The sequence below is a fragment of the Aulonocara sp. 'chitande type north' Nkhata Bay genome, linkage group LG13 (assembly GCF_057382095.1).
Source record: "Aulonocara sp. 'chitande type north' Nkhata Bay isolate Kocher_YH1m ecotype deep benthic linkage group LG13, A_spYH_male_GT1.1, whole genome shotgun sequence".
Lineage (NCBI taxonomy): Eukaryota > Metazoa > Chordata > Actinopteri > Cichliformes > Cichlidae > Aulonocara > Aulonocara sp. 'chitande type north' Nkhata Bay.
In genome coordinates, this window is record NC_141356.1 from 29,361,246 (window position 1) to 29,375,688 (window position 14,443).

Genomic DNA, 14,443 nt, shown 5'->3' on the forward strand with positions numbered 1-14,443 from the left:
CAGACACCCGTGAGAAATGACACCGGGATTTACGTCTTGTATATTTCTCTTGTTTGGCAATATCTAGCAGAAAGAAAACATAAAATCAGACACAAGTTCCACTTCACAACCAAACAGAAGCCGTAGCAGACCACATATACATTAAGTGTATTTACTTGTCTAGTCACCTACAGTACGAACAAGTAGCCCCATAATTTGTTGGACAATAACACAGTTTTTGTAGTTTTGCCTCTGCACACCACCACAGTAGATTTTAAATCAGACAGTCACGATGTGATTAGAAACCTTGAACATCACCAAATGCCATATTTCTTCCACTGAGAAGCTCCAGTAGGCCTTTACTGCCTTCAGTTTTGTCTTCAGTATCCGAAAAGCATGATCTATATGGAGCTCAGACTTGGCCAGTGAAGAATATCCAGTGTCTTTGCCTTGAGAAACTCTTGGGTTGCTTTTGCAGTGTGGATCATTACACATTTGCACTGTGAAGTTCTGCTTGATCAGGATTTTTTTTCAATGTTTGGCTGAATCTGAGCAGAGAGTATATCCCCGTACACTTCACAGTTTATCCCGCTACATCTATCAGCAGTCACATCATCTTTAAACACTAGTGATCCGGTTCCACTGGCAGTCATACAGCACATGCCCATGCCATAACAGTGTCTCCATCAATCTTGACAGAGTGTTTCTCTCCTTCTTCATAGCTTTTTTCTTTCCATTATTCTGGATCCATAAATCCAAATATTTGTTTATTTTTGGTAGAACTGTGCACACTTTTGTAGATTTTTTCTAGCAAAGTCTAATCTGATATTCCCATTCTTGATAGCAACATTGCTATCAAGAACAACAGGGGACAAAACAAGTGGTTTTGTCCCCTGTTGTAGACTTGAGAGGGTTAGTGGGATTTGGCAGATTGGATGTGGTGGTGCAAGACAGGGAAAAGAATCACTTAGAAATCAGTCCCATAATAATTTTTCTTGTCCAAGCTCACCTGTGCTGGTACTCCGATATTCACTCAATACAGATTCACTCAGTATTCAGTGAGTTAAACTAATCAGCTTGAGTAACACAAAGACCTGCTTCAATTTGTTTTGCAAGCAATTTCACAAAAACATAATTCTGCAGCATGTCACATTGGGATTGAATATCTGATTTAAGAACTGAAGTGAATGCAGACGTTACATGCAAGATTTAAATTTCCAGTTCATAAAATTCAACTTGCTGAGCAGTGCTTACCTTTGAGAATAATCTCTCATCTTCGTCTCATCTTTCAGTCTCCGAGTGCCACGCATGAACTTTCTCTCCCTAAGACATACAGGAGCTGTACATTTTTCCTAGCAGACACGTTTTGTGACAAACTGTGCAGATGCAGTGTGTTTGCTTTGTGATATTTGTTGAGCTCTTGCCTACCACTTACAGAAAAATGTTAATGAGTTTTTGCTGGCTCCTCTTGTGTAACACTAGATAGATGATGAGTACTGCAATTGAAACTTGATTTACATCTGCACCATGAATCATCTCTGGGATGAAAAGGAGAATATAAAGAATGTATTGAAGGTGTAAGCAGGCCGTGGGATGTCATTATTTTCTTATTACTGAGCATATTACTGAGTATCTCCACACCTTCGCCGAAAGCAAGGCAAGGCTGCTGCACACAAAAAAATTAACTGATTTTAAGGGTAATATGCATTAACCTGCCGATCAAATTTAATTGCTCATTAACCGAAGGTATTGGATTGCCATTCCAAATTGCTCCGGCCCTCTCTGACCCCCTGTCCTACCGCCTTGAGGTTGTTTTTAACTTGGCTAGATGCTGTGAAGTTTTTTTCCTTAACCAAGTAAACATTCTGCAATTGTGCGCTTTAGTTGTCTTCTGTAGTCTTTCAGGTCTTTTCTTGTTGGTGAGCTGGTCATAGGGTTGCCAACTCCCTGAAAAATAAATAAGGGACACCTCGTGGCCAGGGCCGGGCGACCCAGTTGTCTTCACCCTTCCCAGTGTGGTGAATTTTCTAGCTCTTTTTTGTGTGTGAAATTATTTTTTTAACCATTTGACTTGAAGTTGATTGTGCGATTTTTGGCCCATTTTGAGCCGATTTTTGAGTGATCGGACCGATTTTGGCCTTCATCGTGCGTCGTGTAGTATACGTGGGGTAACGAGAAGTGATTAACACCTCATGACCAGCTCCCGAGCGATTGATGATCGCGCGCAAACGTAAACGTTGGTGAAAAAGACGGTGCAGCACGGCTGTGCAGCGTGTGATCTGGACACAAGCGATGGAGGCACAACTTGTAGAACTTTGGAAAGCTCATCCGAGCCTTTTCGATGTGGCATCACAAAATGATCACGACCACAACAACCGTGAAAATAGTTGGATTTACACTGCTGCTCAATCACAGCTGCCTGATCAATGTTTTTCATTAGCAATTTAGCAAAGTTGATGGTGGTGGTGAAAGACAGAGCGAGCGACAGATTTTCTGTTATAACCTTCATGTTATGGAGGCACAGTGTGAGCACTCAGGTCGCATCAGAGCATCGGGTCGTATAGTGTGAGACCTGCATCGTGACCTACCAGCTTCTAACCCCTGCGAGTCAATCGTGCAGTTTGAGCAGGAGCTGAATAACGTGACTGAAAAAAATCGCACAGTGTCTGCCCAGCTTTAGGTGTACTGTCGTCCGAGACTTGCACCGCAGAGTCGGCGTTTGTTCCCCTGTTGGCCATGCTTCTTGTTGTGGTCATCTGTTGTCTTCCGGTATTTTCTCCGTAAGCGACCTTTCCTCGACCAATGAGATAAGCGGTAATCTGAATTGTCATACTCGAATTGTCATAAGTGTGCTGTCAGCTCATTGGTCACAAAGCAGGAGAGGGGCTGGGAATTATGTTTTCAAACAAAGTGTTAATTCCATTAAAAGTTATAGACTACTTTTGATTCTCACTGTATTACGGGACAAAGTGCGTCCCTTATTAGCTCAATACGGGACGTGTACTTTTGTTTCTAAATACGGGACGATTCCGTATTTTAAGGGACGGTTGGCAACCCTAGCTGGTCAGTGCATTCAGTCTTCTTAACAATGCACCAGACTGTTGATTTGGCCGCCCTTAAAGTTTTTGCTGGATTGCTTATAGGTTTATTTTGGGGTTTTTTTCCTGCTAATGGTGAAAGTTCTGCTTTGTCATGGGAGCAAAAATAGCTTTAATTCCTAAACAGTTTAAAAAAAAAACCAAAAACCCTTGAATTAAGGCTGAAAGTCTGTCCCTCAATCACATACTGCTTATTTGATTTCAAATGCACTGCAGAGGTGTGCAGAGGCATGTCTACAACAAGAAAAAAATTATGCGTCTTTGTCCAAAAACTTACAGATCTAACTGCATTGTGACTGTGTGGGCACAGTGTGTAGGCTCAATTCGTTATTGCAAGGGAGTTGATTGCTGATACAGAGTAAAAGTATACTGCGGGTGGTTAGCTAATTATGTGCATATCATGAGGGGATCAGCCTGCCAGTTTTAATCAGCACTGGTCTGTTACAAAAACTGTCCCACTGCTTCTGGCCTGCCCATTTTATGTCACCAAAGTGCTTACAATGCCCACAGAACACTGCCACCATTCATTAGCTATTCTCTAATGCTAATTTCCCATTTGTAAGGACAAGCAATGCAACAGTCTTTCTCCGACAGGCAAACAGGATTTTAGCAAACTTTCTAACATCATGCCAGTAAATTGGTCCACGAGCGTGAGCAGAAAACGTTGGGAGGAATTTTTTAGTGCAGACGTGCTGCCAGTGGATTTGCATTGTACTGCTTGTTAGCCATTGTCAAGATTCTGTGCTAACAATCCCAAGCAAAGACCACTGTACCATTGTACATGAATAATTGATTTATTAGCAAAACAACTGCAGGGGACTGAGTCATGTTTTGTTGAGAGTGTCACAGGTCAGAGCTGGCTTTCTTTTTATGGACACAGCTGCAAAAGTCTGAGAGTTGTCAGCCTCCTCGTTAGCTTTTTTTTCCCTTTTGTTACTTTGGATGAGGCGTCTGACTGACTTGAAAGACGTGCGTCATGAATGTCCATCTATGCAGCTGTCTCTGTGAAGAAAATCAGCAGTCTTTGACTTGTGGATGCCAATTGAAAGACGACACCAATTATTTGGGTTGTATTTGAAAGCGGAGATGTGGTGCATGGCGTTGTTTTGGTTCTGAGACGACTCCATTTGGCCTTTCTTGACAGTGAACAGCAGGGTGTCAGGAGAGTTGTAGCAGTCATGCCCTCATTTCTCTTCAGGTTATTCTGGTCAAGGATAATTATGTCATGAACAATTGTGTGGCATGTATTTTTATCCCCTAATGTGTGAATCATGTTGCATTTTCAAACTGACTGAAGTGCTTTTTTTTAAATACAATTTATTTTAATCACAGGCTGAGAAAGAATGTCTGAAAGGAGATCAGGTACATTGACTTTACTTAATTGTATTTTCTCTGAGGCATCCTGTACTATTGTGTTTTTACTTGCATTTTTTTGTAAGCATAAATGTCACAATTTGCTGTTTTCAGGGTCTCCAAGGTGAAAAAGGAGAGAAGGTAACAAATATTGTTCTTGAATTTGCTGCTGCAGAAGGTGCACATACCATGTTTTCAGTAAAGTACAGCTATTTGGTTTAGCAGCCAATTACCGAAGCACCATATGCATGCCCTTGCACAAGACATTGCTCAGCAGATACCTTGATTAACTTGCTAATAGTTTCTTATCAAGATACTTTGTAGAGTAATGGAATGAATATCTGATCAAGTGAGGCTGCAAATTACCCGTTCAAGAGACACTACTCATGTAAAAGCCATTCAGAAGTGAGAATGAAAGCTACAGCACTATCTAGTGTCTTCTATCCTTCATGAAGTTCTAACTAAGCTAATGCTGTATTTCCTATCACTGTAAATAAACCCACTAACCCTCTATAAACCCACTAGCAATCCACTGGTCTGTTGAGAACAGACCAGTTCTAGTACCGTTCTGCTTTGCCAATTGTAGTAGCCTTTTCACCATGATAGATGTCTTTTCCCTAGGGATCGGCTGGAGTGCCTGGTCATCCAGGGGAACCGGGGAAAGAGGGCAAAAGGGTGAGTAAACAGAGACAGATCGCCAGTTGTGTGGCCTGGCTTGTGGTTGTACTCACGGAGAGGACCTGGCCTGGGGAGAGGCCAGGCAGCAGCTGAACGGCTGTTGTTGTTTTAGAGGAGGCAAAGATGATCTGTGGCAAGGGGATTGCAATGGGCCTGCAAAAGGAGACGGGTTGGTGTGTGCTAGCTGTATGACAATTAATGAATGGGCTTCACTGGTCAAGGGGTCACACACACACACATACACACTCATAATATCACTGACAGAACACATGGTTCAGTCCCATTGGGTGACAGTATTTGGTTTCTTAAAAAAGCCAGCTTGATTTGAGACAGACACAGCATCCATTACTGAATCAACTGAAATGTTATATATTTATTTGTCAGCTCTTATTCTGTGGTTAGAAATATAAGTGTCAGGATTTTGCTGGCAAAAATGTGCACTTAATACAATTTTTATTCAAATACCTTTTTTTTTTCAAAGCCTTTTTAACACAAAATTTCAGTCTCCGTGGGAGCATATGGTGATTTCCAGTTGATTATACTTTAATTGTTTTGGAGCATTGTTAATTCATGCATGAAGTTCTGATATTAATAATAGATAAACATAAAACACTGTGGTTAGAAGCTTGAACAAGAGCAAGAATTTATTTTTCCTTGCCGTCACAGCTGAAAGGCAGCTCTCGCGCACAGGTGGAGAGAATGTCCTTCTGCGTGTGCCGTTATTGACTCGCCTGTGATAAAAAAATAGCTTCTTCATGCCACTCGGTGTTGGTGTTTGTTTTACAGAGAATGGTCATAAAACAGCAGGAAAACATTTGGCTCACTGCAGCAAAACATAAAATATATAGGAGGTTCAGCTGTAGAGCACTCATAAGTAGGTCAGGGAAATGTTCTTTTCAGATTAAGGCGAACCCAAGATGATGCACAATACTCGTGACATCTGGAGACGAGCATCTCAAAAATTCCACCCTTCTGTGTGTTAATGCATTCCGACTCAAAACTTCTTCCAATACCATTATAAATTTATGACCTATCATCGACCATGTTATTTCTCAATGGCTCATTTCCCATAATGCATAAAGTATCCGACTCTATTGTGAGGGAGAGAAGTCACGGTCAACGAAAGCGATCTCAGTGAGTGCAGATGTTTTTTTTTTTGTTGTTGCCGTTTTTTATGCTTTTGCTTCCTCGGCCTCATTAGTCATTGTGTTATTTTATACCTAGACTGACTTAAGTAGTGGCTCAGCGTCAAAGGGACCGAGCATCAGAGACATCAATTATGGTGTGTGCTTTTCTTCTGGAATACAGTTTCATTCAATCATAATTGGGTTAGAAGAAAAAGGGGTGTCTCTCTCCGTGTTTGATGTTGTGGCTTCTTCGCTTCCTATATCCCTATCTTCTATATCCCCATAATATTTTTTTGCACTTGCTATTTCTTTGAAGATTTTACAGGTAAAACTGCCATAGGGCTTTAAACAGGCGATCACAGACTCTCTGGTGTTGTTGTTGCTGAAGATACCGTCCTGAACTACTGTCTTTGATGGCTGGCTGACTTCATGAGAACTGTTAACACGCTAAGGTTTCTGCCTATTCTTAGCTTGAGGAGTCACACGGAATCCAAGTTGTTGACCAACTTGTGCTTCTGCAGTTTGACGTTCCTATTTTAGGAAGCTGGGCATGGATCATCATCAGGGGCCAGCTAGTGGCCTACTGATACAGCCGGAGACTCTCGTCTAATTAGCAACTCTCATCCACGCAGGCAACTTTTGGTTTTGTGAGAGCCGTAGCTGCTGTACGACTTATGCAGAATATCGTGATGTAGACTGACCGCCCCGCAACCTTCATAGAATAGCCAGGAGTGGAAAGCTTTCACAAAGCCTTAGATTCAAGCCAGACCATCTCTCAAACTGTCTGCTTCAATTTGTTGTTGAAAAAAAATACAACCACTCTAAGCCATCTAGCTTTACTTGAAGGAGATGTGGAGGGCATTGTGGTGGTGGAGAAGAGGAAGGATGCCGTTTGCGTTGCTCCTTCTCCAAAGCTTAAAGCAACATTTGCAAGAACTGATATCAGTCACCCAGACCCCTGTGATCCTAACTCTTTATTTCACCTTATTAACATGATAGAGAGCTATTTAAGTTTGTCAGGATGGAGGTATGAGCCAGTCCAACCATGTCTAGGAGTTTATGGGAATGTAGTGCCCCTACATTAGACATCACCATTAATGGTAATGTGAATGACTTGGTTCTATCTATTATGAATGGAATTGACACAGAATAGCAGGCAAAGAGTAGGACTTTGGGATTCAGTGGTACATTACAGCCGATCAAAACGAAGATAGGGAGCACCTGTAAAAGGGATATGTCCCCCCGCTGACTATTGCCTGCTAAAATATTCATCACACTCTGTAATGATGTGCTAAGCGCTGGGTTGTCACTATAGGCTGGCTCTGCCCTACAGAAGTTGAGGAGGTGAAAGACATGCATGCAGAAAGGAACCAGAGGGGGAACATCTTTGTGTGCGGGTCGGAGATAAGTCTGCTTCACGTGACTGTATAATAAAGTTTTAAATGCATAAAACAGTGATGATTTTAAATTAGGAAGAATTGTAAAAGTAACAAACGGCATCATTTCATCTGCTCAAAATAGATCTGAAAACCCACATTTGGTCAGTGCACATTTATCCTTAACATCAACACATATAGAAGCACCAGAGTGAGCACCGCTCATTCATGTTGTGCCAAGACTTCCCAGCATGCCCTGCTTCTGTAGTTGGCTCAGGGTTGTGAGTTGGTTCAGAGCTGACATGGGTCTCTGGGTAACTCAGTAGGTTCCTGTGGATTAATAAGTAATCACCTTAAGAAATCCCCCTGTGCAAGGTGGGTCTTGGAGGTTTAATCCATGCCTAACACTACATTAAGCCTTATTAGCAGTATAAATGTACCTGTATATAGAAATACATTTAAATCCTGCATGAAGTCACTGACAAATGTCATATTGATTCTTGGGAAAAATACAGCACAGTCATATGTTCTGATTAAATGTTTGGGAACTACTGCTAAACACTGTAAAACATTGAATTTCCCTTATTGACAGACAACACATTATTTCCTTTTATGCATTTTGCAGAACGTAAATACTGCAAATACAGAGTATTTGAAATCCTCCTGTAATAAGCTGAGCGCTTGTACTGTGTCAAGGTTTCCTAGTCTCCGGCTTTAGAAAATGCACACATCTGACAGATGTGCTGCACAGTGTTTGTTCTTATTAGACATAGCTATACCAGTGCAGAGATGATGAAACTCCAGCAAGCCCTAGAGGAAGGAGAGCATTGCAACTGCTGTGTCTACAGATGTGTTCTCTTCAAATGAATTATGCACTCAAGATCCTCTTACTCATTTATTCATTTGTTTGTATATTCAAATCTAGTTAGCTGGTTATTTATGCGCTGCTCTTATTTCGGCAGTGAACTACCTGACGCAGTTACTAAGTATATGGATAACTAGCTGGCGGGCTAGCAGCTCAGTAAGAAACATGTAGGCGTCTTTTATTGTGCATGAGGTAAGACGATATGTGTAGTGTGCTGCTAAGCTCAGCTGACTGCCTTTCAGTTATTGATTATTTTTGTTTCTATTTTTGCAAAAATAGTGTTTGTCATGTGCCCGTGTACCTCAGCTGGAAATGTGGATGGACGACACTGTGCCACAGAAGATACCTGCCACATATGTCAGGGAGATAAGAGAGGACAAAATGTTCAAATGAAGAAAACACCTAGATGTCTTTGCTGGGCAGGCAACGCAAGATGATCGGGTGGAGGGAAAAGCCATTAAAAGTGCGACGGGAGGAATCTTTTCTCACTAAATACTATGATGTGGCGCATCAGTGCCGCTGATAAAAGAATCCAGTCAGATTATTGATGCCTGCTGAAGAAACAGTATAGAGTTGAGCTGTAAGATGACAGGGCTTTGATTTTACTAACAGGTTTTTCATCCTCTGTTGAGTCAGTTCCCTTTTTATGACTTTGTGCATTTAGAACCACCCTGGGTGTTAATTACAGTGTGCACCAGATCATTAATTATTTATTTCCAAGTTGTTGTGTGTTTACAGCAGTTGTCCCCTTAATAATTATCCTCATGAATGTAAAGATGGTTTCTAAGTTAATATTCTTGTTGTTTGCTGAGTAATGTTCTTTATAAAACTGGATTTAATACTTCCGAATCCTGTGACGGCAGACTTGCAACAGGATGGAGCGTTGGGTTTCTGAACCTGAGAGTAGTTAGACCTCTGACCCTTGTATCGGAAGTCAAGTGAAACTAGATAACAGCTTAAGTGTGAAGATGATGCTCACTACTTGGATTAGTGGGTTGGAAGACAAGTTCTCAGTTAAGAGAATCCTTAAGCTAATGGCGATCTGTAAAACGATACAAGTCTTTACCTCAAAACGTCAGCTGCTGTTGCATCACATCCGTCAGCTGTCATCACTTCATATCATCTGATATCACAGTCTCAGATCAGCGCACGTCAGTAATTGTATTGCAAAAACACTTTAAGTCCTTCACTTGTGTCAAAAATCTTGAGAAAGTAACATCAGTGGCAGCTGCCTGAGCTCTTTACTGTAGCGTGGATATAATCTGTCAAAACAGCAGAAAAGATCATCTGTCTTGTCTCTGCTTGGAAATATGGACTGATCCAGTTTTCTGCAGACAAGGGACGTAATTGCTGTCTTTTGGAAATGATAGTCATGCTTACATTTTCCATTCATGCCCTGTGCTGAATGACTGAGACAGCTGTCTGTAAGTCCCGACCAAAGGCACGAGCATATCTATTTCCATATTTTCCTCTTCACCCTTGTGTTGACACATGTCTCAAAGAGTGTCAGTCCATTAGATGTACATTACAGGCCAAATGTTTTCTCCCAGACGAGGGAAAAGCCATGCAATCTTACACTTACGTCATTTTATCTGCTACCAAACTGGCGGTCATTTTCTTTTGACACAAGATCGGGGATCACTGTCTTGCTAGTCCTCTCTTTTTAAAAGGCTTCATGTGGGTGAGCTGAGGTCAAACCATTAGTGCCAGATTAAATACAATAGCATTCATGTATCCTCCTTGCACAGTTGATAGCTTTTGTCATTTAACCTAATTTGAATGAGTATGCTGTTCTCTGAGAACCAAATGCATGCTCTAACTGTAATTTAGATGCTTCTCCTCTATGGGACAGAGCAAATGTTGTTTTGAAATAATTGAGCCACTCCAGCATACATATATAATATTCATATTGTATCTAATGGACTTGGCTAAGGTTCATTTCAATCAGTCGGTGTGTCTGCAGAGACACAAACAGGCAGTGACAGTGATAGGGAAGGAGTAATGGCTCAGTTTGTGGGGACTGAAACATTTGGCAGCGGTTTGCTGCTTCATGGGTGGAGGCAGACATGAACAGCCACTGTAACAGACTGTTGACCTCTACCAGAGCACCTGCAGCGTGAGATTATTAAGTAACGAGTCCCTGGTGAGAATACCAGCCTTCCTGCCAGAAGTTCTCCACGGGAGGCTGCCACTGATTGGGGTGAAACAGTAAACGCATGAAATTACAGCAACTATTTGATTGGAGCCATGTTTCTTTGTTGTCCAGTTCACTATACCGAATAACGATACGCTAAATTAATTTCTCAGAGAAGGCAAGGTTAGAGTTGCTTAGTGGACTCAAATTTTAATTCGAGAGGACAATTTGTGCATTGCTTTGTTTGCCGTGCTTTGCCTTGATGGGGATTTGATCTGGTATGTTTCTGATCTGTGTACATTAAGATTTTTACTGGGAAAACTTTAACCATACTCAAAGAAATGAAAAATCAGAAGCAAGAATGTGTCGTCTTGATACACTTACTGGCTTTTTTGTTTTGTTATGACATTTTGGGGGCACATTTTTGATGTAAAGAAACTCCTGTGCCTACTGATTTGTGTTTATATCTGTTCAACTTACTGGAACTCGGTTTCTGTTTAACCATAAACCAACTTCATGTGGTATATTAAACTAACAGGGGTGCAGTTGGTGACCACAGCGATGGCGTGTGACTTCACAGCTGTGCTTAAACGCGGTAACGTGATGTCCATATGTAGTTACAGTTTTGGCCTGACCCGGTGGAGCCCGGTGGCAGAGAAACATAGAGAGAAGAATTTACAGGTCAGCAGGGCTCACAGCTGAGATTTTATGGCCAGATTTACACCCTGTGTGATTTTACAAGGAGGGGGGCGGGGGTGGTGAGGGGGTGAGGATTCGTTAACCCTTTGTCGAGCAAAGTGAAACGGGTTATTCTCCTTTTTCTCTTGCTGAAACTCATACTGAGGAAATTCGGCGAGCCGCGCTTTTGACACCTGTACTGCACCAGGGGGTAACACGTTTGCCCAGCGCACAAGGCAATTAATCTTGTCAATGTCAAGTGCATTGGGAGGGAGGATGAAACAAAGATTTGACCTGATTGGCTCTGAAAAGGTCTCACATTTGGGGCCTGTTGGGAAAGAGGAGGGTTACAGGGGGAAGCGTTTGGCACATGCGAGGACAGATGCACGGTGCTTTGATTTATCTGTCTGACTCTCGTCGTTCCCAAAGAGCCCCAATTTGGCTACATCCATGGGTGTCCAGAATAAACACACATTAATTGGCCAATTAATTACAGGGACGAATACAGGGGGCAGGTCTTTGAGAGGGCCACTTTGATTGCACCTTGTTCGCTGGCTTTTCTAATGACTCTCTGCCCGTTTTTGTGGGCACCCGTAAGTCGATGTGTGTAGGAATAGGTGTGAAAAGCTGATCTTGAACGAGGGGTAATGTAGGTCAACGCATCCTCTGAGCATTAGAAAGACTTGCTATAGTTGGCTGGAGCATGGCCTTCATTCACACATCTACAGCTTTACAACTTTTTAGGAGACAGAGTTGTACCGCTCAGCAGGGACGCTGCGGGCAATATATGTATCCCTGATGCTTTAGTGTTCAAATTCTTCATGGCCTGCGAGCCCCCCAAGGCCTGTGTCTAATGCTTTCCAAGCATCTTTAAATGTTGTTTCAGTGTCTGCCAGGTCATAGCACCGCCACTGGAGTGTCATGTATAAAACAGGGTCGGCTGAACTGAATTCACTTTACTTGTTGAGGTATGTACAGTAAGTAGACACGAGGTGATTTTACCCCCTCGTGACAGCGTGATCTCATGGCTAAGTTATCCAAACAACTGGGATTTCTTGGCTCCGAACAGTCTGGCAATATGCAAAGATACCTCCCGACACGCTAGGTCAGCTGCAGTAGTGTGAGAAATTCTAAGAATGTAAATACTTTTAAAAGGATATTTCTTGCTATCTAGGAGCCATGTTGGCCAAGGAGAGGGAGGAGATCAGTGGGAGCTGGAGCACAGAGGGACAAAGGCTGGTCAGTGGGGAGGGGGGCGTTGCCCTGAACACTGCAGAACACAGAGGCGTGGTAGTGGGAGGCTGCATCGCTTATAGCACGCTGTTGCAGCCTATCATCTATATTCTGATTTCCCACACTCTCCTCCTGCCTCCAACCAATTTACGTACATACATTAATCTGCGTCCACTTTAATGGCATGCCAGGGAGCGGCATATTGACAGTGGCCTGATATTATACAGATGGTAATGTGAGGGACCTTTGTGTAATCTGTTATGCGTGGCAAGTGATATGAAGTATAAGACTCGCCAAAGGCTACAGTACCCGGGGAGAGCGCTCTGTGGATCTTTGCACAGTGTATTCTCTCTGACCTCCAATATTTGGTTTGTAAAATGAACCGGGGTTTATTCAAAGTAGATTTCCAGCCTCTGCTATTCACTTGTTGGATAATGCATTAATGAAACACTCAGTATCTGTAAACATAGGATGGGAGCAATCTGCTCTGGATGAATAATACGGCCAAAAGTCCAGATGAGACTGTGAAATTGTGAAAGAGCCAAGACTAATAACAGCATCCATTAGGAGATGAGAACATTCAAGAGGCATTGCTGTCCCAGCGAGGAGCCAACGCAATAGGCAACCAGCTTGCGCGGAAACGCTGCACAGACATTCGGCGGATCGGCGGGGAATTGAGCTCCTAGTTAAATATAGATTTATCATCACTTCTTCACCGCATAAAAATGCAAATTCAGATAGTATCATCAAGCTTCTTTCCTCTCCTTAGAAGTTGTTAAAGTCAATGAGCTCTTAAAACTCATCTGTGAAGATATGGTAGAAATGTGGCGGTTGTAAAGAGATGTTTCTGATTGTTCTTTGGGACTTTCAGGGCTTAGTTTTCATAGACATCCACTGTCTGCATTTCCTCTGTTTGCCTTCGGCTCCAGTGTTTGCACACTGTGTGGTGGTGAAGAGCTGGGTGTTTGCTGAAATAGCTCTATAATAGTTATTTTACCCAATGATATGCTGCGTTCTGTGACTGTGTACTCATGTAGTGCCACCTGTGTCCCCTTCCATTGTGTGACAGCTGAAAGGAGGCATAATGCGGTATGAGAATTATTGTCACTCTCTGGCTCTCATGCAGCTTCTTGCTCTCGTCCATTTCCTTCTTCTCTCATCTTTGTAAGCCCTCCACTGAAAAATCTCTTTTACGGTATTCAGTGTCTAATTGCCAGACTGCCTAATTAGGGATGTTACCCAACACACATCATACATTCATGCATTGAGGACATCCATCCTCTCTTAGAGAGAACTTACAGTTTCCTCATTGGCTCTGTCCCCTGCCATGCACAACATTTGTGATGAAACTAGTTTGCCATCTAGTGGCACTTGTACAAATAGCCATTCACGCGGGGTCTATGATTGAGTCTCTGTGAGGAAAGCCTTCATGGAAAGCTTAAGCCAAGAGACTATAGGTGCAATCTTGGCCAGCTGAGCTGTGTCTTAAGTCGGCTGCAGTGTCAGCCATCTCTTTATACGTCCCTGAATATTTAGATGGCTGGGAGTTAAAGAGAGCATTGTGTGCCAGTCAGAATGGTGAAAAATGCTAAGCTGCATTTGAGCCCCTGCCAGGCAGCTGTCGGCTTTGCCGTTCTCTTCCTGCCCCGGCCGCTCCTCTTAACCCTCAGTAAACAACTGGAACAAATCCTATTTTATTGAGGCTTTTACCAAGTGCAAGGGATCTCTGCAAGCTCCAGTGCCCAGGCATTTTCTGAGCTTGTGCAGTGTCCTAAGATGGCACCCAGCGAGGGTAGCCAGAAAAAAAAGAAAAGGAATTTCCACTGTCTGTCTCTAATTGGATCCTTAATAACAAGCAGGTGGGGCTGTGTTCTCCGCAACATGTTTTGTGACATTTTGAGCAAGCGCCATGATCGATATTT

The 14,443-nt window shown here is 42.6% G+C and overlaps 1 protein-coding gene across 1 annotated transcript in view; it reads left to right on the forward strand.

Annotated features, from left to right (window-relative positions):
- The window catches only part of LOC147316344 (uncharacterized), a 101,507-nt gene that overhangs the window by 34,687 nt on the left and 52,377 nt on the right, over positions 1–14,443 (forward strand). The window contains exons 14-16 of the mRNA XM_086259769.1: positions 4,410–4,439; positions 4,545–4,571; positions 5,052–5,105. Of these exons, the coding sequence (XP_086115895.1) occupies positions 4,410–4,439; positions 4,545–4,571; positions 5,052–5,105 (111 nt within the window). The remainder of the gene's footprint in view (positions 1–4,409; positions 4,440–4,544; positions 4,572–5,051; positions 5,106–14,443) is intronic.